This window comes from Podarcis bocagei, assembly GCF_964188305.1.
Source record: "Podarcis bocagei genome assembly, chromosome: 9".
In the NCBI taxonomy this organism is placed as follows: Eukaryota; Metazoa; Chordata; class Lepidosauria; order Squamata; family Lacertidae; genus Podarcis; species Podarcis bocagei.
The window spans coordinates 42,961,225-42,986,954 of NC_138134.1; the positions used below are offsets into that span (position 1 = coordinate 42,961,225).

The 25,730-nt window shown below is 42.9% G+C and overlaps 1 protein-coding gene across 11 annotated transcripts in view; it reads left to right on the forward strand.

Moving 5' to 3' along the window:
• Positions 1 to 4,816: 4,816 nt before the first annotated feature.
• LOC308594918 (uncharacterized protein) overlaps positions 4,817 to 25,730 on the forward strand; it is a 151,682-nt gene continuing 130,768 nt past the window's right edge. For 4 of the 11 annotated variants that reach the window (XR_014011661.1, XR_014011663.1, XR_014011664.1 and 1 more), the window contains exons 1-2: positions 4,817 to 4,978; positions 18,932 to 19,095. Coding sequence is in view for 1 of the 11 variants with exons in the window: in XM_081208488.1 (XP_081064614.1) it covers position 4,978 (1 nt within the window). In the remaining 10 variants the exon portion in view is untranslated. Of the gene's footprint in view, positions 4,979 to 9,479; positions 9,529 to 11,533; positions 11,625 to 18,931; positions 19,096 to 23,873; positions 24,079 to 25,730 lie in introns of those variants that run through there. The other 7 variants (XR_014011662.1, XM_081208488.1, XM_081208491.1 and 4 more) reach the window with 6 other exon arrangements.

Below are 25,730 nucleotides of genomic sequence, written 5' to 3' on the forward strand. Positions count from 1 at the left end.
AAAATCCTTTTCACAATCTTTTTTCTAAAAAACAACAACTTATAATTAATAACAGAACTTGCAGATTTGTCAAAACATATACACAAATTCTGAATTATATTTATAACAAGGCGAAAACACTGAGAGGGTGGATATTCTCTTGATAGTTATCATTCCAGAACATAAAGAACAAAGACAATTTTTCCATAAATCAGTTTGGTTGGTAATCTTGTATTTTCCTACAGTATGACAAGTTAGTCAGTATTAAGATGGACCAAATTTTGTTAAACAAATTCTGTTATTTGGGAGGCAGAGTATAACATAATGAATAAAATCTCAGGATTTGGACTGGGCGGGGTGTGTGGTTTTGAGTTCCAGGTAAATGCACGGTGAAAGAGCAGCTGAGTAATGAGATTAAGGGCCCTGCATAATGCTAATGTAAACAGTTTTTAAATTGTGGGAAATCTAAGTGATTTGCCGCTAAAACAAAGCGAAAAATCTGATACTGCAGGAGCATGAGGTGAAGATCTTATAAAATTCATATTGGACATGTTTCTCCTTCTTCACAGCCAGCACAACAACCTTTTGTTTGTGTCAATGACTGTAAAGCCAGTTTGCTTATATTTCAGAGGATATGGCTGGAAATTAGTAAAGAAAACACAATGCAGAATGCCCATTTAACATTTTTGATCTGTTATCAGGATCAAATGAAATTAGACACTCCCGAACTACAATACAGTGGTACCTCGGGTTACATACGCTTCAGGTTACATACACTTCAGGTTACAGACTCCACTAACCCAGAAATATCTCCAATAATATCTCCAATAATGTGTACAGTGGTACCTCGGGTTACATGCGCTTCAGGTTACATACACTTCAGGTTACAGACTCCGCTAACCCAGAAATAGTATCTCGGGTTAAGAACTTTGCTTCCGGATGAGAACAGAAATTGTGCTCCGGCGGTGCAGCAGTAGTGGGAGGCCCCATAGGCTAAAGTGGTGCTTCAGGTTAAGAACAGTTTCAGGTTAAGAACGGACCTCCGGAACAAATTAAGTACTTAACCTGAGGTACCACTGTATACTTCCTGTGTTTCTCCTGTATAACCAGCCATACAAGTTTCTATAACCTGGAAGAAGCACTTAATTATGCATATTGTGAAAATCACTCCAAATATCAAAGGGCATGTTTGTATACTACACTGCATCGCTGCTATCCATGATACATGGTCAGAAACCAAATATGAAAGGAAATGTTGCATTAAGGTGATTGAAGGCAAATAGTGTAAAGGGGTGACACTTGATTGATGAGGAGTGGCACCACCCTGCTGGCGCAGCTGCTCATGTGTTGACGTAGATGTGCAAGCAGCTACTCAGGCATAGGTTTTGCCAGCTCAGATCTCCATGGACACAGGGTTGGTGTCAGCAGTATCAGAATTAGGGCGGAGTGGGTGGTCCCCCCCCCACAGGGCACCAAGCTGCAGGCGTACCACATTGAGAAGATCCATAATAGAGAAGGTCCATTTGGCTTCACTCAGGGCATGGTATTACAAAAGATTACCAAAGTCGGCCCCTGGGTGTCAGAATTCTGGGGGCCTTGGCACAGTCTGGCTGACAGGCCCTCTGCAGCCGATGGTTGCCTGCCCCTCCCCTTTGGGGTGGCAGCACCGCTTCCCCCTGACCCCCTATTCTTCTTCTGTATCTTCGCTGCTGAAATTGTGGGGACAGGTCTGGTATCTTCTTCACACCCTCCCTCAGCACCTGGCCTCTGAGAAAGGGCTAGGAGGGTCCTTCTCAGAGTGAGGTGTTGTGCAGGAGGTGGGTCCACTAGTTTGCTGTGGTTGCTAGAAGAGCTTAAACTGAATTTTAAATGCCTTGCCTTGTTGCCGAGAATGGCAGGCTCTGAAAAGAAAGATGTATTTGACTTTCTCAGAGCCCAGACTAGTGGTGAGTGAGTGGGTAGTAGAAGAAGAAGAAGAGAAGAAGAGTTTGGATTTGATATCCCGCCTTTCACTCCCCTTCAGGAGTCTCAAAGCGGCTAACATTCTCCTTTCCCTTCCTCCCCCACAACAAACACTCTGTGAGGTGAGTGGGGCTGAGAGACTTCAGAGAAGTGTGACTGGCCCAAGGTCACCCAGCAGCTGCATGTGGAGGAGCGGAGACACGAACCCGGTTCCCCTTAGTAGCCTAAGGGGCCCCCCTGAGTCCTGGGTCTCTTGGCCAGGGTCCCACCCAGCCAATCACTTGCATGGTCACTTGGGGATGCTGGAAATGGGACCAGCATCAGGGTTCTGCTCTGCTCCAGGGTAACTGTATGGCACCCGCTTTGCATGATGTATGGATGAAAGGAGCTAAAGAAATATATTTTTTCTTGTGAAAGCAAATAACATACTGTATGGATAATACATATTTCCTTTCCCCAGCTGGTGTTTAGCTTCACACATAAGTAAATGCGAAAATGGAAAAAAAATTGTAAACATAAGAATACAACCGCCCTCATAATGTAAACTCTCTCCATCCAGCTCCTCTGAAATTCTTGTAATAATCAAAGTACAAACTGTGCAGCATTTTATCTCTCTTAGGTTTTTATCTCTTGAAAGAAGCTCTACACTTTGGAAACCAAAATGACTTTATGTCATGGTATGGCTCAGATTTTGTCATCAAATAATTGATTAGGTTAATCAGTGAAAAACATTTTGGTAGGCTGAAAATCTGTGTCCTATTAATCAGTTAACAGTTTAACAGTCCATTATGAGCAAGGGGAGGCATCTCTTCTGGGATGATGCTTCCTGCAGCAAAGGTGGAGAACCTGTGGCTTTCCAGATGTTGTTGGACTCCAAAACCTGTCATCCTTGTTCACTCGCCATGTTGGCTGGGGCTGATGGGAGTTGGAGTCCAACAACATCTGGAGAGCTGGATGGAACAGGTATTCCATCTCTCATTTTAAAAACCAGAGAGATCGTTTCTCTTTACAGCCCCGCCCCTACTAATATGGTTAACAGATTAATCAACCAAAAGTCATATGATTGATCAACTAAGATTTCTTTACAAATTCCCCCCCTCTCTTTAGCGAACTGGTGCTAAATATTTGCTGAGTCGTAAGTCTGTTTTATGCTCCCATATCTGAGGCACATGATTTCCCATGATCTCGCTTGCCTTTCCATCACTCTGCTCTCCTTTTCGCCATATTCCCCTCTTACCCTAGTTAGATGTTCGCATATTCTGCAGTTAGGAAAACAGACTAGTAACCGTCTGTTCCTGCCATGAATGCCACTCAGTGAACCAGCCACTAGGTCATGCTCAAGTGCAATGCAATCTTGTTTTCCCTTACACAGAAATCTTGTTTCACCTCCACAATGCTTTCAGTTTTTGCCAGTCTGGCACTTAATATGAAAATACAAGCAACAAATCAAGCTTAATTAATAGCCTTTCGCTATTGAAGTTGACAAACTGAAGCTAGGGGAGCATTAGCTAGGTTTACTCATTCGGCCAGCTTTTATGGATTGCCCAGTCCTATGAATCAGCTTCAGTTGCCTGCTGGGCTGTAGAAAGCTGCAGGCAGCAAACAGAGTAGGCATCCCGCATGCACAGAATGAGCAGCCCACCCAGTTCTTTCAGGTGTTGCCTGTAAGATCAGGTTCTTAGATTTTTCAAAGTTTTTCAGTGTGGCATCTGTGAGGATACTTTTTCTTCTGTCACAGTTCCTCTAGCAAGTTATCTGGCTGATACAAGCTCTTGCAGTGAGAAATTTATAGAAGTTAGAGAGCTACTGCAGAGTGAATCACAAAGTACCGGCATTTCTAAGGTCCGATCTGCACCATGCTTCTATTTTTTTTTTAAAAAAAATTATTTATTTGCATTTCAAATGCAATTCAATATTGTTATGTCTTTTATTACTTTCAAAGATGCAAACATTAGTGGACTTGCGCACCATACATCTAAAGCACTCTTATCAGTGCTATTTTTCCTAGAAAAAGAGGAGCTGGAACTCACCATGAATGCCTCCCTTGTCCTCTTCAAAAAGCAATGGTGCCCACCTGAGAGGTGTCAAAACAGAGTTTCAGGGAGTTCCAGCTGAAAAAAGTCATATTATACCCTTTAACAGATGTGGCTACCCCAAGAGAATGCTGGGAAGTTTGTTAAGAGTGCTGAGAGTTGTTAGGAGGCCCCTATTTCCATTACAAGAGCTACAATCCTGAGAGTTCTCTTGGAAGAGGGTTTGATTGTTAAAACCACTTCGGGAACTGTAGCTCTGTGAGGGGAATAGGGGTCTCCTAAGTGCTCCCCAAAGGGATGCGGGTGGCGCTGTGGGTTAAACCACAGAACCTAGGACTTGCCGATCAGAAAGTCGGTGGTTCGAATCCCCGTGACGGGGTGAGCTCCCATTGCTCTGTCCCTGCTCCTGCCAACCTAGCAGTTCGAAAGCACGTCAAAGTGGAAGTAGATAAATAGGTACCGCTCCGGCGGGAAGGTGAACGGCGTTTTCGTGCACTGCTCTGGTTCACCAGAAGCGGCTTAGTCATGCTGGCCACATGACCCGGAAGCTGTACGCCGCCTCCCTTGGCCAATAAAGCGAGATGAGTGCCGCAACCCCAGAGTCGGCCACGACTGGACGTAATGGTCAGGGGTCCCTTTACTTTACTTTAAGTGCTCCCCACATCCTTAACAAACTACAGTTCCCAGCATTGTTTTTTGGGGGGAGCCATGACTGTTTAAAGGGATATGAGACTGCTTTAAGTGCAGATGGGGCCTAAGTCACATCATTATAGTGGATCATAATGACCAAGGTCATAATCACTGTGATTGTGATGACTAGGGCTGATGGGAGCAGTACTAAGGAGGGCACCAAGTTGGACCCCGGACTGCGAGACAGTAACTTCATGGTCAAGTGGACATCTGAAACAGGGTCTCTAACCACTGCACAGCATTATATTATGTTCAGATCCCAATTAATGACAGGAAAGTAACAACAAAAAGCAAGGCAAGACTATGTGAATCCAGTGAGTATTCCACATTTGGGATTTGCTTCCGTATTGGAATTGAGTGTAGGATGTCTCAAGCAGGTGTCCTGTTATAGCCTGGGCCAAAATAAATAATACAGCAGCACTGTGGACTAGGGATATAAAAAGGCCTTGGGTTTTTTTTGTTGCATCCTGTACTCATTGCATGCAGCATTGTTTCCATTCTGCTGCAGGTCATCTTCTGCCCAGAACTACATTATTTTTCTCACCGTCAACTGTGGTGAAATTTTGTAACTTTGATAATTAATTATGTAAATTATATCACCATTATGTTATTGCTCTTCATTCCTTTCATTGCAAATGTAATTCAATGCAAATAGAAGCAAGGGGAGTATAGTCAATTACATATGGTCTGCACAATGAAAGCAACAATCACAGTGAATACTGAACATATTTGCAGGATTGATTTCTGTTCCAGACATAGGGAAAAATAAGCAAACACTGGCAATTTCTGCTCCTGTTTGCATTTTTGTCAGAATTCTGCAACATCCACACTGTGGACATAGTTGTCTATTGGTAATGTAAATATCATTTTCATATATGAAATTTTACAATGGAACCCTCTTACAGGATATTCCATTATCAATTTGCCCTCTCCTCAGTCTTCCATCTCCTCCCCCCATAGACACACAGTGTTCTGTGACTACTACTGAGCATGTACAGCCATATATTTGTATGCATATATGATCCACATATACATATACCTTATTAAATTTTAAACATACACAAATTGAATACTCAATCCTCCCTTCATATTACATTGTTGAAAGAAAATACAAAGTACCAAGACCAGCGCATTGTGTCCACAGTCAAATCCTGTACATGCTTGTGGAGATCATGCTCTCTGAATAAACTTATACCAAATGAATTTAAAATTATATTTCTTTTTCTGTTCATGAGCAACTCTTAATTTTTGTGTTAACTTTTCAAGCAAAGCTATCTGTCATATACACATGCACACTCCTCATCGGCCTTTATGTGTGGGTGTAGGCATACATTTAATACACACACACTTTTGCAACCCTTGGTGTTCTCTTGAGCTGGCTGATACCTCCCTCTTCCCCCCCCAAACCTGCTCATTTTATCTCTAACCATGATGATGCACACCATCTGAACTCATTATTAGAGGGCCTGATGATTCCAGTTTTCCAGTTTATTTTCTCCTTCCTTACTCTTCCATATCCGTCTTTGGCTAATTACTGCTAAAACCTCCAAGCAAGAAACTATTGTGTTATAGCTATCATAACAACATCCAGGTTTGCTAAATTAAATCTACATTTGCAGCATTTGAGTGACATACAATAGGTCCTTTAGAAATAACAAATATACACAGAGGTCATTAAAAAAAACACCCACCCACATTAGGTTATGAATAAAACAGCTTACTCTAAATGTTTTTGGCAAAGAACAGGGGTGGGGAAGCTGGTCCTGAAAATACCATTAACGTTAATTATTTTAAAATCAACACTGTACTCCAGTTTCAGGCTTACGTCCAGTTTCAGCTGTGTATCTCAGATAACCCAGCTCACAAACACAAATGGCCCGCCTAAAATGTCTTTTCCCTACATCGTTGCTCTTTCCATTTAAGTTTTTTAAATAGGTGAAGGAAACACAGATCCAGGGGGGGTGGGGGGAAGCCCACTAAGGAATTTTATTTATTATGATTGGAAGGCTGAGGTTGGCCCTGTAAGGATCACTTTATATTTTATTTTGATTGGTGAGATGGGAGGAGGAGATATTTGTCCTGCCAACCACAATTCTTAAATGCTTCTCTTGCACATGGGAGCCATGACCTTTTGCAACAGACAGAATGCCACAATACAAAGTGTTAATGCCTGGTGGGATTTTATTTTTATAGGAACTAAACGAGTCACTAATTTTCTTTTGCTGTCAGATTTCTTCCTTTGTTGGCCTAACATTGCAAAAGCACAGTCGTATACCACACCATGCTTTGCACATTGCTGGCTGCTTATTTCTTTCTACAGCCTTTCCTTCCCCTTGGAGATTGGGGAACAACTCAATTTATTAGGAACCTATTTGGAAGTGCTCCTTAGGGAGCACCTCAGTTCATTGCAAGGTTGCCTCCTTTCATTTTTATTATTTATTTATTTATAACCCCCTTTCCTTCAAGAAAGCGAAGGCAATGTACATGGCTCCTCATTCCTCATTTTTATCCTCTCTACATTTCTGTGAGGTCAGTTAGGTTAAGAGGTAGTGATTGACCCAAGGTTTTCCAGTGAGCTTCTGAGCTGAGCTTCTTGAACCCAAGTCTTTCCATTCCTAATATGACATTCTAATGCAGAAATAGCCAGTTGCTGTTGGGCCCTAACTCCCATCCGCCCCTGCCAGCATAGTCAATGACCAAGTATGATGGAAATTGTAGTCCAACAAATGGAGGGCACCACGTTGACTATCCATGCTCTAACAAATACATCACATTAGTTCTTTTATCCAAGGTTATTGCAGAATAGTGGACTTAAAAAGCAATGGCCTTCTCCTTATTTGGGCAGTATTTTTATACTTGTGTATTTGTTTGGTCTCCTTAACCTTCTGTGCGTGAGCCATTCTGATGATCCAGCAGAGCTTCAAAAATAACATTATTTATTTACTTATTACATTTATATTCTGCCTTTTCTCTAATGAACTCAAGGCAGCATACATGGTTCTATCCCCTCACCTTTATCCTCATGACAACCCTGTGAGATAAGTTACAATGCCCGTCAGTGGATGGCACAAAATCAGCCAGCGGGCATTGTGTGTCAGTGGGGAACTGAACCTTGGTCTCCCTAGTCCTAGTCCAACACTATGACCACCATGCCACAATCACACACTGTATATACATCAATGACCTTCCCCTTCAGCAGTGACTTAGCAGTCTATACTAATGCTGAATCAAAGGTGCTACAGACCCTCAAATTCAGATGTAGCCTAGTTTGAGAGGGGAGGAGATGTTAGACCCCCTATGAGCAAGAAGACCCTGTGACATGCCTCTGCTCTGGAACTAGTGACTTGGCCACCCAAGTGGGCAGCCTGAATCTGTCAATGAGTAAGCAAGCTGAATGCCCTGAGGCTTCTTTCATCCTATGTGATCCCTCACTTACCATGACAGATGATGACACACCCAAAGGCTTTTGAGTACAGTAGGAATGCCAGGCCAGGCCCATTCAGTTCATTCCATTCTCCATGGAGGTGTGGGGCTTAGGCTGTCACCAAGGACAGCACCAGGACATGAAGCCCCTGTTTGTTGGTTTATTATTTTTATTCACATACTGTCCTTCATCCCACATAATTCCAGGGCAGTGCATATGACAGAATAAAAACAATTTGCTTGCAAAATGTCAGCATGTAACATTAAATCACTAAACAGCAAATGACAAAATACCTCTGTTCATGGCATCTTTGATCATTCATAGACCTCTTTGAAATGCCTGAGGAGAAAAGATGTGCTTTAAGCTGTCATCTATAAAACATCAGTGAGGGACACAGCCTTATTTCTAGAGGAAATTCCACAAGTAGGGGATCACCACAGAGAAGGCTCTATTCCATACACCCCAATAAGAGGCAACACTCATTTATGGGATTGTGAGAAGTGATCTGCAAGGAAGGCCCAGGTCCTGAGATATGTGGACAGGTGCTCTTGCATGTAGTTCAGTTCTGAGTCTTTAGTGTGCAACTAACACTTTGGGCCCACAAGCAAATAGGCAGCCGTTGCATTTCCAGCTATCAGTGTAATATAATTTGTTTTTGCTGCACTGTTCACAGTTTTGAACAGTCTTCAAGAGTAGCCCCATGTATAGCACATTACGGAACTCTAATCAGGAGATCACCAGGGTATGGATCACTGTTTGTTTTTTCATTTTGTTGAAGCAACTTTTCTCCTGCCTTGAAGCTTCCCGTGGTTTTACAAATCCTGATTCCAGCCATTGTCAACCAAATGCCCTCCATCCTGCCATCTGTCCCCAGTGCCCAATAACAGTGTGTCCAGTTGGAACCTGCCATTGGTCGCTCTCTTGTTCATACCCCACTGAAATGGCTTGGAACCCAACTTTCGCTGGGTATCGGATGGTGTGTTAGGTCAAATCTATCTATATGGTTAGGGAATGGGAAGTGAGGTTGGTTCATTACATGGCCATAATGGCATTGCGACTTGCAGGATGTGCAAGGCTCCAATGAATTCAGCAGATCCTAGAATCACTGGAACCAGAGCCAATCCAATATCTATGTAGCATCAGCTGACTATGTAGGTGATGTGTTCCCTTTCAAATGTGCTGCTGCAAATAAGAGTGGAGAAGAGGGAATCCCTATGTTCTATGGACCTTTTATGTCTTCAGAGTTCAGAGGACTATGCTGACCTAAGCTCAGAATATGGAATACATTTTGAAGGATGTTTGGACAAGATGCCTTTAGTGACTCATTCCTCTTTGGGTGTGCTCACCTCTTTCCTGTTATCATCACTTTCCATTTGCTTGCCCCTCCATAGGGAACTGAACAGTGACAGAAGCCAGGAGAAGGAGCTAGATTCAGACTTGGTATGCTTAGGATAGACTTAGTGAAATTAATGGAATTTATGTTCTGTCATAGCCTGATTAGATTTCTAATCTAAGGCTCTGCAAGCACACATTTGAAGTACATTTCCCCCCTCAAAGCATTCTGGGCACTGTAGTTTGTTAAGGGTTGCTTATAATTCTTTGAAGGGAGAAATGTGTTTTGAATGTTATACTGCACACCCAACCTTGGTCTGGATCCAGCCTTATATATTCGAAGTATTTAGCTACTTTCCAAGGCTCTTTCTGTTATATACATACCTGAAGCTCAACCTGTTTCTCAAACTGGCATCTGGATGGAGTTACAGTGCCGGCAAAGGCATATGCAGTATGGAAATGTAGACATAAGAATTCCATTTTTATTGGCCATATGCTTATAATTCTTCAAGTGCTGCAGAACATATGTTGCATCTTACTCCTGCCTATTTTAAGAGATTCTTTGCTATGGGATAATAAATAGAACTGGCACAACAAATGAGATTGCTAATGACATGCCAACATTTTTATAGCACAAATATTTGAGTCTAGGGTTGCCAGAAAAGTGTGATAAAGGGAATGTTGTGCAGTGGCTGGATTTCCAAAGGAGGGAAGGGGAGTTGCTGATGAAAGCGTTTCTCTTCCACGTACTCACTTTGAAGAGCCCATTTGCCATTGCCTTGTATGAAAATGTCTCTAGCTGTTGTGTGTGGGCAAGGAAGTCTATAGCTTAAGTAGCAAGTTATCTTGCCCATCTTGAGATTCAGAAATTGTCTTTTCCCAATCTATACACTTCTTAAATCTGATGTGAACTCTGATATCAGGCAGTAGAAGGAGAGTATGTTTGGGAAAGCAGGTTATGAAAGAACACTCTGCACACCACGTCCAAAGATATCCACTCCCACCCCACTTTATTCCAGGAAGATAAAGTAAGTCTGATAGATCCCTTATACTATCCTAGGCCTTTTTGTCACCCAGCCTCTCCTACTTCCCACCTAACCACTTCTCCTTCCTGCCCAACACCTGCTTCTCCTTCCTGCCCAGTGCCCTGCCCCATGACAGCCCTGGATTACTCTGGGTAGCCCAACTCAACCTGCAGTGATCCAGGGCTGCTTCTGGACTGCAGCAAAGTCTGCATTCCCTGCACCCCATAATTTGGCCGAATTCAGTTTGGGATTCAGGATTCAGCCGAATCTAGTACACATCCCATTTTAAAACAAATCTTAATAGTATTGGAGGTGGGGAGAGGAAAAAATTGTCCCCTGGAAAACTAAACATTTATCAAGAAGGCATTCTCTTAGGTAGCTAAATCTTTCCGTTCAGCTTTTGCCCTTTAGAGGATATTGAGCGCCAACTCCCATCAAACCAAGACAGCATGGTTAATGGCCAGCAATGATGGAAGCTGCAATCCTGTAATATCTGGAGGGCCACAGGTTATCCACCCTGCTATAAAATGACCATGGAGGTTATGACTGCGGTATGGAGAAAGCAGCTCAACTTGTTAACGGCAACACTAAATTGACATGTTTGTGTGTCAGAATCGGGCCAGGATTAAATGTGTATATGTCAGATTACTTTTGAAAGTCCGAATTGGAACGGCTTTCTCAATACGAATGAGAAAATTTAGAGATTGTGTTTTGAACTAATTTCTCCCCACCCCCATTACGTTTCTAAGATATACTCTCATCACTTCTGGCCTCTTGATTTAAAGTAATTGAGTTTTGGCAATTTGACTTGGACACTGGGCATTTGGCCTGTTCACATGGCTTATCCACTTGAGGTTAGCACAGTAGGTTATTTTGTTGCTTGATGCCTGAGCGTCAGGGGTGGCCAAACATTCTTGACATGTTGGCTGCGCAGTGATTTACAGCTTGAGGCTCCGGCTGCAATCATGCCAGCGAGGCCGCTGTTCTCTCTCGCTGACACATTGCACTTCTTGAAGCCACAGGCTCTTTCCCTGGCCACCCTACTCAGCCTCATTATAGTTATTATCCTACATTTCCTTTTGGCACAGAGTGCTGCATTATTTCTCCTTGGCACAAAGCTCTCCTCTTGACTCTTCCCCAGAGGACCTAGCAGAACTGGACAGGAATAAATACAAGCAGGTGATTATGGCAAAATGTTCTCTCTGTGCGTGTGTTTGTGTGGGATTGTGAAGACGTTTAATCTGCCTCCATCTCCTAGACTTGTCTTGAAGCACATTTCAGAACGAAGTTTAAAATACTGACGAAAGCCAAACAAAAATATGTCAGCCTGATATTGTTTGTTATTTATTGGTTCATATTTCTGAGGGACCCCACCCCAAAACCTCAGGGTGAATAACCATAAGTTAAGATGATATATAAAAAGCCTCCAGTTACTAAAGCTAATATTTGCTCTTTGGATGTTAAATTGTACAAAGTATTCAGTATTTGAACTGCAACCCTCTATTTCAGGAGCAGCCAGAATGGTGCTCTGCAGATGTTGCTGGACTACAGCACCCATGTTTTTGGCCAAGCCTATGGGAGTTGTAGTTGGAAGTCAACACATTTGCTATCCTCCTCTCTATTTTACGTAACTTGTGTTCAAAACCGTGCTGGTTTGTTGAAACCTTGACTTCCGCAAGAGGGGAATTTGCCCCATTGGCACAGATTGTTGAGAGAGGGGTTGTAAAAGTTTTGAAAACTAGATTTGCATAGTAGGTGACAGCTTGCCAGGCTAATAAAAGAAAACTATTTGTAAGGCAAGGAGCAGGGCACAAACCACCACCACCACCAATTATTTGAGAACTAAGGATGGGGAAAGAAATTGATGGTTCGCATATTAAGGCAATGCAGCCAAATTTGCACTCCCCTCCCCAATACCTGAAATGAAATGCAGCCACTTGAATTTTGCACATCTCTGAATTTTGCACTGCACTACTCCAAGCAGAAATGTATACCAATATGCCAATACGAGGGAACAGAATGAGCAAAAATGCACAATGCTAAAGAAAATTGCTTGCAAAACTATCTATATTGGAGAGGAAATTATATTTAAAAGTGCATGGGTTTTCATTTTTTAAAGAAAAAATGCAAACTGATGCTGAAATGAGGTAAACTGAACTTAAGAATGAGAAACTGAGAGGAACTCAATTTGTTTCTCTCCATCCCTAGTGACAACTGACTTTCCTATTTACTAAGTGCCTTTACACTTGGGGGTAAAATGAGTTTGCACAGTGAGCACTTCCAATCCATGATTAAAAAGGTAAAGGGACCCCTGACCATTAGGTCCAGTCGTGACCGTCTCTGGAGTTGCAGCGCTCATCTCGCTTTACTGGCTGAGGGAGCCGGCATACAGCTTCCGGGTCATGTGGTCAACATGACTAAGCCGCTTCTGGCAAACCAGAGCAGCAAACGGAAACGCCGTTTACCTTCCCGCCGGAGCGGTACCTATTTATCTACTTGCACTTTGACGTGCTTTCAAACTGCTAGGTTGGCAGGAGCAGGGACCAAGCAACAGGAGCTCACCCCGTCGTGGGGATTCGAACTGCTGACCTTCTGATCGGCAAGTCCTAGGCTCTGTGGTTTAACCCACAGCGCCACCCGCGTCCATGATTGGGCATGTGCTAATGTGGGGAAAAGGAAATGTGAATTGGGTAGCACTTGACCCCAACTACAGAGCTCTCTGTGATCAGAGCAGGTGGAATGTGCTGCTGTGATCATATGAATTGATTATGAGCTCATCCTTATACAGCCCCCATATTGTATTTTACATGATCCGAGGCATGCTCTTAGCCAGAAGGAGTTTATTGCTGTTTGTGTATGGGATCTTCACAATATGTGTTGGTCATAGCGTTGTGCTGTGCCAAACATTTATTCTGCACACCCACCCACCTTTCTCCATCAATTAATGAGAAAAGAAGACCTATAGCTCCTTGGCAGAACATAAACTTTGGGTGCAAAAGGGTCAACTTTCAATCCCTGGCACCTCTACGTATGGCTGGGAGAGATCTCTGTCTCAAATCCTGGGGCTCCTGCCAGTCAGTGTCAGTAGTACTGAGACAAATGGAGCAATGGTCTGACAGTATAAGGCAACTTCATTCATTAAGAAATTATCAGAGGGGAGATCAAATTTTAGTGAAATTCTCATGAGTGGGGCACAGGGCTTGTGTTGTTGCTTATCCTACTTTCAAGGTGTCCAAGTGTTGTTAGCAAGCATCCTTTGAATTATTTTACAGTGGTACCTCGGGTTACATACGCTTCAGGTTACATACGCTTCAGGTTACATACGCTTCAGGTTACAGACTCCACTAACCCAGAAATAGTGCTTCAGGTTAAGAACTTTGCTTCAGGATTAGAACAGAAATCGTGCTCCGGCGGCATGGCGGCAGCAGGAGGCCCCATTAGCTAAAGTGGTTTTTCAGGTTAAGAACAGTTTCAGGTTAAGAACGGACCTCCAGAACGAATTAAGTACGTAACCCGAGGTACCACTGTACATCTAATCTCTTTAATGCTCTACACTCTGCACCCTTCTCAGGTACCTGTGCTTCTTGAAAGCCCCATGGCATCCTTAGATGGGCTTTCCTGTAAGCTTGGGAAAGTGGGGAGGCTTCTTACTATCTATATATCTGGCAGCTGTTTGTTGTTTTTTATTTTTAATGTTAAATCTTTTAATTTTTTTAGAGGCATCAGTGTTGGGTTTTTTTTAAAAAGAGGTAACAGGAGGAACTTCCCTTAAAAACAAAATCAGTGAGCCTATAACTGGTTTCCCATGGTTCATCTGAAGCTGAGGGGAAGCTCAGGATGTGCAAACAGCTGGGAAGACACGGAAGTGTTGGTGAAATGCTTAATGGAAAAGGGAAGGGGGAACAAACTACCCATGTCTGCCTTGTAACAACAAGGTAAGCTCAATCCCATGCTTGCTAAAAGTAAAAAGACATTCTAAAGCCCTCTGAGAATGAGGTAGAAAGCTGGAAGCTCCTTTCACAGGGTAGGAATTATTATTATTTTTGAGAAATTTGAGAACAGGTTTCAGAACAGCATGAACTGCTGAGAGGGGCAAGCAGAACTAGAACCTATATTCTGCTAACTCTGCTTAAAATCTTGTGAAATGCAGTGAAGACTTGCTTTGCTTATCCTTTATCCTTTTGTTAGTTTGTTTAAAATAAAAATGCTCGCATCAATGATACGGGGAGGCACACAATGGAGAATTGGGGGGAGCTGCTCAACATGTGTACAAGATGCAAAATATTGATTCTGAGACAACTCCCTTCAGAAGTTTGTATCTTAAAAGTGAGTTAAGGGAGAGTGAACTGATTTAGAAAAACAAACAAGGCAAATGTGCTGTTCTAAAATGTTTCCAGACCAAATCCAAGCCTTTCCCAAATGTTTTTGCATGAATTCAGGCTTGTTTCTTTATTTTGTTTTGTTCCATCCTCTGTTTGGTTGTCTTGTGCTTCTCTGGTGGTCTCATGTTGGTGGCATGAGACAATATTATATTTGCCACCAGGTCTGTCTCTGTCTCATACATGCTCCTACTGGAGATATTTATGGACTCTTTCCCTCCTTTGTTTCAACAAAATACCAGAGAGGTTGCAGTGAACTCTTCCCATGTATTTAAACATCACCAGAAAGTACTGTCCAATATGAGATATATGAGATCCAGAAATAGTCTGTCTCTCATTGTATGGATTGGAAAAAAATTAATGAAAAAAATTAACTATTTGACTGAAGTAACTGCAGACTTGCTTTTCATGCAAGTTATGGTACAATCCAGAGTTGGGGATCATGTCATCCAGATACTGTTGCACTCTAACTCCCATCAGCCCCAGCCAGCATGATGGGTGGTACAGTGCAACATCTGGAGGCCCACAAGTTCTCCACCCCTACTAAAATCTCAGCTGAATTTCATTTTTTCCTAATACCTTTAAGGTGAATTTTCTGGATTGGGGTCCCTGTGGAACTAGAAGCAATCTGTCAATCCCATGGCAGCATATGACATCAGGTCACTGAAAATTCAAAGGAAGATTATTCCTTTGCAGTCCTGGCTCTTTCTTTGCATACAAGGCTTGAAACTCTACAGCAGGGGTAGGGAACCTCTGAACTGTGGGCCATATCTGGCCCACTAGGGGTTCAGATTTGGTCATTTCCCCCAAACCATGCCCACTTGCCCCACACCAGATGTCACATGTGATTTCAGGTGTGTGGCAAGTTGAGAGGCAGCTGCCAATGCATAGGAAGCCTTAAAATGCACTCCCATTGGCAAGGGAAAGCAGACTTTGGCTCAATCATGAATCCACTGAGAGCTGAAGCCTGCTGGATCAGGTGTGCTAGCAAGTTCTCCATTCTCACTCAATCAATGCTTGCAGAAATCAGGCTTCATCTGTACCATCCATTAGCTGATGAGCAGTAAAGTCAAAGCATAAGGAATTCTAAATCACCACACAGGGCTCTTTGCAAACCCTGTATGACGTCCTGACTTTGTAACCTCAAAGTGCCAACTCACCTGACAACATTATGATGGAGGTGACTGACAGGTGCCCCCATCTGTCCAATTTGGCCAATAAGGCTAGATCTGATACGAATCAGGCCCACAGAGCCAAAATAGTTCCCTACCCCTGTTCTACACTATAGAGCAAATGCTATGGTTGACAAGTTGCTCAGAGTGCGGTCATTGTTCTTGTTAGAAGAATTATTATTCATTCTTTACCATAAGTTCCTAAGGAGGGTCACAACAATTTAAAATACAACACTGAAACAGCTATAAAATTCACTGGGTGACCTTAGGCCAGTTACTGCTTTTCAGCCTCTTCATAAGCTTTTCGTAGTGATTAAATGAGGAGTCAGAGTACCATGTAAACCGTATTGAGGTCCTTGAAGAAAAGGTAGAATATAAATGCAACAAACAAGAACAAAATAAATGCCCTCTCTAACATTGTGGAGCTCAGATATCTCCCTGGCATATTGGGGAACTTCAGGCTCTGAAGCAAGAAGGACAATGGCTAGAATGCAGGTGGCAAAAATTCCTGAATGAATCTGACTGAACATGAGTACGAGCACATCTTTGTGTCTTCCATGTAGCAAATAAGGCTTCTTTCTCCACTACCATAGCATCCTCAAGTAGCAGGTGTCTTCCTTCACATTGACCTGCCCATGTTCTAAGAGCAGCAGATGAGGTCCTCCTGGTGGTCCCTCCACAGGTGAGAGCTAGGAAAAAGAATCTTCCAACCCAGCCTATTGCCAGCTTCAGAGAATGCTGAGCACATCACCACCTTGGTATTTCCTCTTGAAATGAACGGTGGTATATAACAAACTAAATAAATAAAATCAGTTGAGGGCAGGCTTAAAAGCTAATTAGTAGATCCCCAAAAGGTAAAGAGCATGTTCAAAAAAGGTCACGAACAAAATAGCTTTCCAGAGATGGGATGCTTTAGATTTTCCTGGTTCAGCAAAAAGGCTTGGCCATAGCTATGCTGTCAAAGAGAAGGTATGCAGCCCTGTTAGAACCATGTCACATTGTGACAAGAGGCATGCAATGGCAATTTTTCATCTCTCAACTTAAAACACAGAAACAAACAAGCAAACAAACAACTGCTGCTACTAAGAGAAACATTTCTGATGGCTAATGAATAAAGACTGAGATATACAGGTCCCACGAGGTCTTTAAATTTGTAACAGAAATACCAGAAAGACAGTAAACAAAGCTATAACAATAAAGGAATAGCAGTCTATGAGTTACAGCTAGTGAAAACAGAATGGATTTATAGGAGACAAATTTATTGTTAGGAATTATACTTGGAGGAAGGTCTGGCTTTGATGCAAAGCCAGAAGCCACCAATAAGATGCTTCAGATCCCTTGATGTGGGTACCTGGGCTGCAGATTGCATAGCATTGTGTGGTTTCAGACCAATAGCTTTAAGGGGTCAAAACAGAGTACGAGTAATGGGCAAGGGTGGAAGAGAGATTCTTATCTATAAAATTAAATCACAGGCAGAAAAATAGAATAGTCTCAAATCTATATAACAAATAAACTCTAGTATGTTTTCTCATTTGAAAAAAGAGAGAGAGCATGCCTTAGAAAGGCTCCCTTGAACTTTCCATTGCTTAAGGAAGGAGGGAAGAAATAACATAGCCTCTCAAAATGATATGTTAAAAGGGGGGGATGGTTCAATCATCTTCTTTGTGTGTGGCCTACTTTTTACTGAGGTAACAAACCAGTATCTGGGGTGTATCTGCAGACTGCAGGTGGAGACTCTCATACAGTGGTACCTCGGGTTAAGTACTTAATTCGTTCTGGAGGTCCGTTCTTAACCTGAAACTGTTTTTAACCTGAAGCACCACTTTAGCTGATGGGGCCTCCCGTTGCTGCCGCGCCGCCGGAGCACGATTTCTGTTCCTATCCTGAAGCAAAGTTCTTAACCTGAAGCACTATTTCTGGGTTAGTGGAGTCTGTAACCTGAAGCGTATGTAACCTGAAGCGTATGTAACCTGAGGTTCCACTGTAGGTTAAAGGTTTCTCCATACAAAACGAGGAAAAAATTCTTCCACATAGAGAACTAGCATGTTGGGAACAAGGCAAACCTGGGGTGGGCAGAAGGTGATCAGTATCTGTGTGTGATCTGCAGTAGATCGCCAAGGATTTCTGTCTCCCTATTTAGGAAATCCTCTTTGACAGGATTATGAACTTGGTTTTTGTACTGGAAAAAAATCATGGCACCTGGTTCCTTCACTCTTCCATCGTCACCGCTATTTTTCAACCAGCCCTAGCTTTGTTCTAGTAAAAAGCAAGAAAATCTCTCAAGTCCGCTGTCCATCCAATACCCCTTTCCTTTTGCACCAAGTTTCCATCTAGCCTCCAGCTAGATGGCTAGTAGACAAATTCAGAAAAGGAGCTATCACAGAGTTCTGGAGAACGCTAGTTCTTCAGTTATGACTGTGGAGGAGCCAGGAGCAGATTCCAGCATCAATGGGACAGAACTTTGGCCCAGGAGCCGGGACCTCACTTGCAAGCTACTAGAACCCCTGGAATTAGATAGTCCTAAGCCAAACAACAACAAAAAACAACCCTACATTGGACACACACTCCTCAAGAACTTCTATGCTCTCCATGGGAAACTTCATGACCTTCTAGCCTCTGCCACCAGAGATGCTAGGAAACCCACTTTGAAAGAATGGGATGGCAACAAGGACTCTAGGCAAAGGGGCTGTCCCTTTGAAAATGTCCAAGTGTGGGGCAGACCCTGGATTAGAAGTAGGGACAGCAGGGATGTAAAGTCTGGTTCTGCAGAACAGTAGTAGGAACATCAGTATGGGTGGTGAAATTGCACTCTAGCCTCCCTCACAATGCAAGCTCAGCTATAGGAAAGATTGAGTATAAGAACAGAAAAGCCTGGAAGATCAGGCTGGAACTGCCCTGCCCAGTAAGGATTTACCTCTGCTTTACCTCTGTACAGCGACTTCCTGGGAGGTGGGGCTTATCTGGGAATCTGCTTTCAAAGGGTTTTAAGGACAGTGACAAGGAGAAGGTGGTCCCACATACAAGATCTTGTCCAAGGCCTCCGCCAAACCTGGAGTTAACAGTGGTTGCTACTGGATCATGCTATATCTCAGCTTCCAGGTATGCCTTGAGTTTGCCAAGGCTTAATTGATTACACTGAGAATGGTGGGTTGTCACATCACACTATCATGTCATTGTTAAATACCACTCCGTAGTTCATGGCTTTTATATATGGCTGGAGATCAAAGGCACTGGTATTTTCTCCAGATCCCTTAAGTCCAGTGAACTTAAACATAGTGAGGCTGCAGCCATAAGAGCACTAAACTAGAAAGCAAGCCCAGCTGATCCCACTGGGACTTAACTTCTGAGTAAATAGGGTTGCACTGTGACATAACTAATGGCCAGCAATTTAACATACAATTTAGCATATGACAAGTCAAGGCAGTCTGTGGCAAAGTTTTATGAGAATATTATAGACTGCTGAAATCAAAACACACTTGTAATAGAAGACAGGCCTTCTACAACCGTAAGTACCAAAGTATGGGCACACTTTTTCCACAGTAATCTTACTCCATACAGGTCATTTGTCAACATTTTTTTGTGCTGTATAATGGCAGTGCACAGCATGGTTGCCATTTGAGATAAATTCAGCTGCTGTACTCTCCCCTTGACCCTTTGGATGAAATGTATAATAATTTGATTCAGAATGATTTGACTGAGCAACAGAAGACCCCCACCTTCTTGACACAAGTGTTAATGTGATAGATCTGGTAGTTGCTGGTTTTTCTTAGTCATTCGATATTTCCACTTTTTGTTGAAGCAAGAAAGCATAAGACATAAATGTAAATTCTTTTGCTTCAATAAGCCCAAACTTCCAAACCTCAAAACCTGGGCTTTTGCCTTAGCTCAAGTTTCATTAGTATTAATTATTTTCATGCACATATTTTCAGCACTCAAACTCAGTACGTTGTGAGAAAGTTTTGGCATTGATTTGACTTTTTTAAAAAAGAAAAAGGCTTTACACAGATTGGTTAGTCACACCTAAAATGGGTGCACAGTAAGAAACTGTAAAGTGTAATATAATAAACACAGCATCATTATTTATTTATTTATTAGGTTTTAGATTTGTAAGCCATTGGAGGTGTGGGTTAGCTGTGGCTGTGGATTTGATTGAGAGTCTCTTTTATAGGCTTCCAGGTATTGGATCAAAATGCTTTGGTAAAAAATAAGCGCACTGAATCTAGTGAAATAAGTTAAATCCAAAAGTTCACACACGCTGAACTAGTTTTTTTTATTTAAAAAAGTATGTGTGCTTACCAGCCAAAAAAATCAAAAGATAAGAACAAGAGTGGGGAATGGGAGCTGGCAAGCGGGCCATATCTTTAGTTCTCCTACCTCCTATGGGTCAAATTTGACTTGTGGGTGGGGCTGCTCACCTGCCAGTCACCTGGCATCACAATGATGTCAGCTGACGCTGGTTGGGACTTCAAAGCATCACACAAAGCTTGCAAAGAACTATGCACAGTGCTTCAATGCACCACTGATCACCAGGCTTGAAGTAAAAGCCCACCTGCTGGTGGGCAGCAACTTCAAGCCTGCATTCCGCTTGAACTGACTTCCCCACAGGGAAGTCGATTGCATAGCCAATCCTCCAGGCTTAAAGTCACCACTCAGCAACCAGCTTTCTGCGAGGATGTGGGAGGACTTAGTCACACAACCATGTCTCTACCTGCCTCATCCCTGATGCCACATATGAGGTCATGGGCTAAGCTGGGACCCATGCCAGGTCAAATTTTAGTCACTAGAATCTTAAATCAATAGCTGGATAAGGGCCAGAATGAAGCTATGTAGTGTGAGCTCTTCTTACTACTGATGCTGGTTACTATTATTTATGGAACCATATTTGTTTTGGCTCTACTAAAATAGACTTTAAAGTTCTGCAGATGTTAAATGCACAGAAAAAAGCATGCTGAGGAGGGGGCTGCAGTGCACTGGTGGGCTCACCCCGATTTGGTTCTGTTGCTGTCATGTCTGAAGTAACACTTGTTGCTTCAGACCTTGACGTGAATAAGGTCAGTTGAGATGGATCCTGCTTTGACTAATGTATATCCAGTTTTCTAATTTTTATGGTCAATTGCCTTTTTACCACAACCCACAGGAGAGATATTTCATCATCAAATTGCCAGTTCAAAAGCAGATGAAGTTTTGCTGCTCTTTATTGTTATATATATTCTCATAGTAATTAATTACTGCATTAAAAAACATTGTTATATATTTGTAATATTTGCTAGCCCTGGGGCCTAGCAGTTGATGGTGCAGGATATACATTTTACATAAATAAACGCATCTTGGTCAGCCTTGATTTGTATATTTCAACCAAAGACCACATTATGGAATGTTGATGGATTTTGGTGTCTCTGCTGGACTACATTCCTCAGGTTTTGCACAAGACAGTTTTCTGGTTATATATTGCTGGAAAAGGATTAAAATAGTCTACAGGGTAGAAGGAAGCCCATAAAATGAGTTCTTCTCAAATCTACCATAAAGGCTTTGCTTTAACCCTGCTTTGTGTTTTGAAATCCATGAAAATTGTTAAAACCATGACAAATCGCAAACTTTGTAGGTGCTCTTCATTAAAAGCTCCATGAAGCAGTGCTAAGTGAATGAATTAACAAAAGACAATCCAGCAAGTTGCCCTTTCACCTTTTGACACTGCATATCCAGGTCACAAGGTGGTGTAGACTGAGGGTCAGACATTGTTATAATGTAAATTAGTAGCAGTGCTTTGATGTGAAAGGTGATGGCGAAATTTGCCCTTGCACAGGGCAAACATCAAATACAGGGAACATCAAATACATAACATGAAAAAGTCAAAATATTATAAATACTATATATAATATAAATATTATTATTTAACAATGCCCATGTTTCAGTTGCTACTAATCTATAATGAGCATTTCCAGGTGTGTGTTTTTTTAATTTTCACCTCTTTCAAATGAAGCTAGCATCTCTGCCTAAATATGCCAACATTATCCCCACTTTCAGCCTTCCTATATTTTATCTCAAGTCTGGAGGAGAGTGTGTTGGCATACATAGCCCAAATGGGACCAGGCACGCTGAGGACGGAGGGACTGGCATGCTTGGGGGAACGCCAATAAGTACAAGAGAAGCAGGAAAATTGCTTGTCAGGTGACAACCAGCCCGATGAGAACTGGGCATGCATTGAGTCAGCAGGATAACTGGGAGATGGGGAAATGAAATAAGCCAATGAAGAAGAGGGTGTGGCTGGGGCAGTCCAGGAGGGAGCCTAGGGCCGTAGCCCAGCTGAGAGAGAAGCCAAGCAGCGGTGGAGGAAGCCTCTCAGGCACCTAGGGTGGCGTGCCCAGGGGCAAACTGCCCATAGGGGCAGGGCACGGTGCCCATAGGGACGGAACAGGGCGCTCGGCATCCTGCACCATCCCTATGGATGCTGTGCATGCCGTCCCGTCCCATGCCCTCCCTATGGGTGCTGTAGCGTACCCTGTCTCTATGGATGCTGTGCACCCTGTGCCATCCTGTGCCATCCCTATGGGCGCCGTGTGCCACGGGGCGCGCAGCTCCCTTAGGGACAAGATGGGGCACGTAGCACCCATATGGGATGGGGTGCATGGTGTCCATAGGGATGGGGTGTGCAGTGGGGCCTCAGCCGCCCTACAGCTTGGGGGGGGGAGGCAGTGGGCGAACAGCGTGGAGCCTGCGGGCACTGAGACGCGTGGCTCATGCACGCTGCAGGTGATGAGTGCTGCCCGCCATTTTATCACCCCCCGTCAGGGTGACACACGGGGCAGACTGCATCCCGCGCACCCCTCTTCCTACGCCCCTGAAGCCAAGAAGCTAGGGTGGTGATGGAAAGGAGGAGAGTCGAAGAGGACAGCTCTACTTCTGTGTCTCTTCCTCTCCCTTCCTTTACTCCATTTATCTCCTCTTTCCTCCTCAGACAGAAATGAGCAGAAGATCGAGAAAGAGATACACACATATATTGAAGGTGCAGAGAAAATCACTCACAGTCTGGATAGGTCAGTTCCAGGGTTGTAATTGAGAGCTGCCCATATACAGTACATCAGTAGAGAAATCCACAATTTTAACGTAGCTGTAGGGCTGATAACAACTGTGTCCAACACAACTCTCAAGGTCGGAGCAAAAAAAAGTTGGGCAAGTTCCTGCTCTTTCAAACTTGAGTCTTATTTAGTGTGGGTCACTCTAAAAAACAAACACGCCCTGTCCTGCTAACACAAATTCTGAAGGAAATGCTGTTTACTGTCTCCACTTGCAGGTCGGAAGGGGCTGAGGGCTTTGTGGCAAACTGCAATATTCAGTGTGAATTACACTGCTGAACAGGTTGAGTGGTTCACAAGAGCCCTGCAGTGTCATCTAACAATATTTAGACCCCTATTTCACTTATGCTGAGAATAGCCTACAGTAACCTTTCAACATAGTTTATTGTTAATATTGCAGGTCAGGCTGATGCTAGTTTCAGTTTCTAATACCTGCCCAACCTCTCAGTTCTCAACAGTTCTCAAACTGCATGCAAAAGCCTAGTGCTCCATTGACTTTCATTCAGAGTGGGCTGACTTTCAAACGACGTGTTCTAAAACTAAGCAAAATGAAGCAAGAGCAGGGACTCCTGTCAGTCTGATGATAACTTGTTTCCCCAGCCCTTTCAGCCATAGGTTCAGGTGACACACATGCACATTCACCTGGGGTGCTGCAGTGCATTTTGTTGCAGGCTCCCCTTCAGCTATCTCTATTTAAATCAATTCTTTCAGTGGTTTCTTACACATGTTTTATGCAGTTGCTGACTCTAATCAAGATTTTAAACCCTCTCTTGTTTCCAAGTGTGTTTGTTTTGCTTTTGGCAGGGTGATGCTCAGACAGAATTTCTGAGCATCTCTCAGCTACCCTTGGTGCAGAGGATGACAATTCTTGGGGAACAATACCAGTCTGAGAACCACATGCATGCATCAATGTTGTGAGTCAGAGAAGAAAAAGAACTCCCATAAAACAGGCATACTTTTTTCTCCCCCTCCCCAAGGCAAAGTCCAATACAATGGAGAACAAAGTGAATTGTTCCAAGCATCTGTATCTTTCCCCCTTCTCATGTATGGTTTGAACTTTCATCCCTAAAACATCTATGCTCAGCTTGTGTAATAGGATTTTGGTGGCAGTTGGCTGTGCATAACTGAGGGTAGAGTTTGGCCCAAAGTACATGGGAAAACAAAGAAAAGTATGTTGTATATTTTCTTGGGTTTTGCTGAACATTTTTACAAAGCCCAGCAGACTCTCATTAAGTTTCTCTTATCCCTACTAAGGAGGGAACAAGTCCTGTTCCCCTCCTTGTGGCAGCAGACAACAGAGTTTAAGCTGAAAGCAAAAGTATACAGCCAGTGTGGTGTAGTAGTGTGTTGTAGAGTGCTGGACTAGGACTTGGAGAAACTCGGGTTCAAATCCCCACTTAGCCATGTTTGAACTTGACATAGTCAGTACCTTTCTCACACTAAGAAAACATGGTTTTTGTGCAGAAAAATGAATCAAGGGAGAGAACCAAGTATGCCACTTTGAGCTCCATGGAGAGAAGCCAGGATAAAAGTGTACTATACAGAAATAAACAACCCAGGATTGGAGGTGTATTGAATGTAAAATAACTTCAAGGCTATACAAAAAAAACTAGAGGACCTTGGTATGGCATATTCATCCTGATTTGCTTGTGCAAAGCTTACACAGTAAGATTATATCTTGTCTTTATTTAGCATTCATTCTGATTTGTTTGCGGGGTAGTCATATGACAATGAACATTCCTCCTGCATTCACCCTCATTTGTTTGCAGGATGTTTATACATCTTCCCATTAGTCATTCACTCATCCCACACTTTTCAATGCATTCCCCCATCACTTTTCAAACCACAAATAGTCCAGTTCTTTTTAAAGTGGATTTGATATGCTAGGGCAACGGGGCCTTTTATTCCACTTTAATTGCCAAAACCTAAAATTAACGGTATGTGTTTGAATCCCCCCCACAAAATAGAGCAGTCCCAAGAAATGTTTGGAAGAAATAAGGTATGGGCATAACTGAAATGTCACCTTTCTGTTATAGTTCATGATCTCCCCCACCCCAATTGGACTCACAATCTTAGATTTTTTTCCTGCACACCCAAAACTTCAGCAACTGAATATGGGTCTTAAACTGTAAACATTTTGAGGGAGTGGTTAGTGTTTCCTTTATTTCCAAAGGATCATATTTTCTACCCCTTATGCATGTATAGCCTTATGCCAATGAAGCCTTGCATAAGACCCAAATTGGTCCAAACCTCAAATTACGGTCTTAGATGCCCCAAACTGCTGGCTCTTTTTGTGCTGTAGCAAGCAGCCATACTTTTGTTCCAAAGCTAAAAAATAAGTAGTAGTCTTTGACCATGTACCATGGAGTGGCTCTGCCTAATGATGAGTTGAATTTTTTGTGTTGGATTGAACAAGATCCTAACCTCAGGTGCAGAATTACAGTCATAAAAGGTGTGGATTGGGACTGTGGCATGGGGCAGAAGGGGTTTAGCATTTGCACTGATTGCACTTCTTATTCAGAATAACCACCCCACCCCAGTTGCTATTTGATTGGATTGGGGGGGCCTCCATTTGCACCTGTTGGTGAGATAAGCCTGTGGCTCTTGTGGAGCAGGAAGACATTTCTGAACTGAAATCTTCCTAAGGGAAGGAGAACTGGG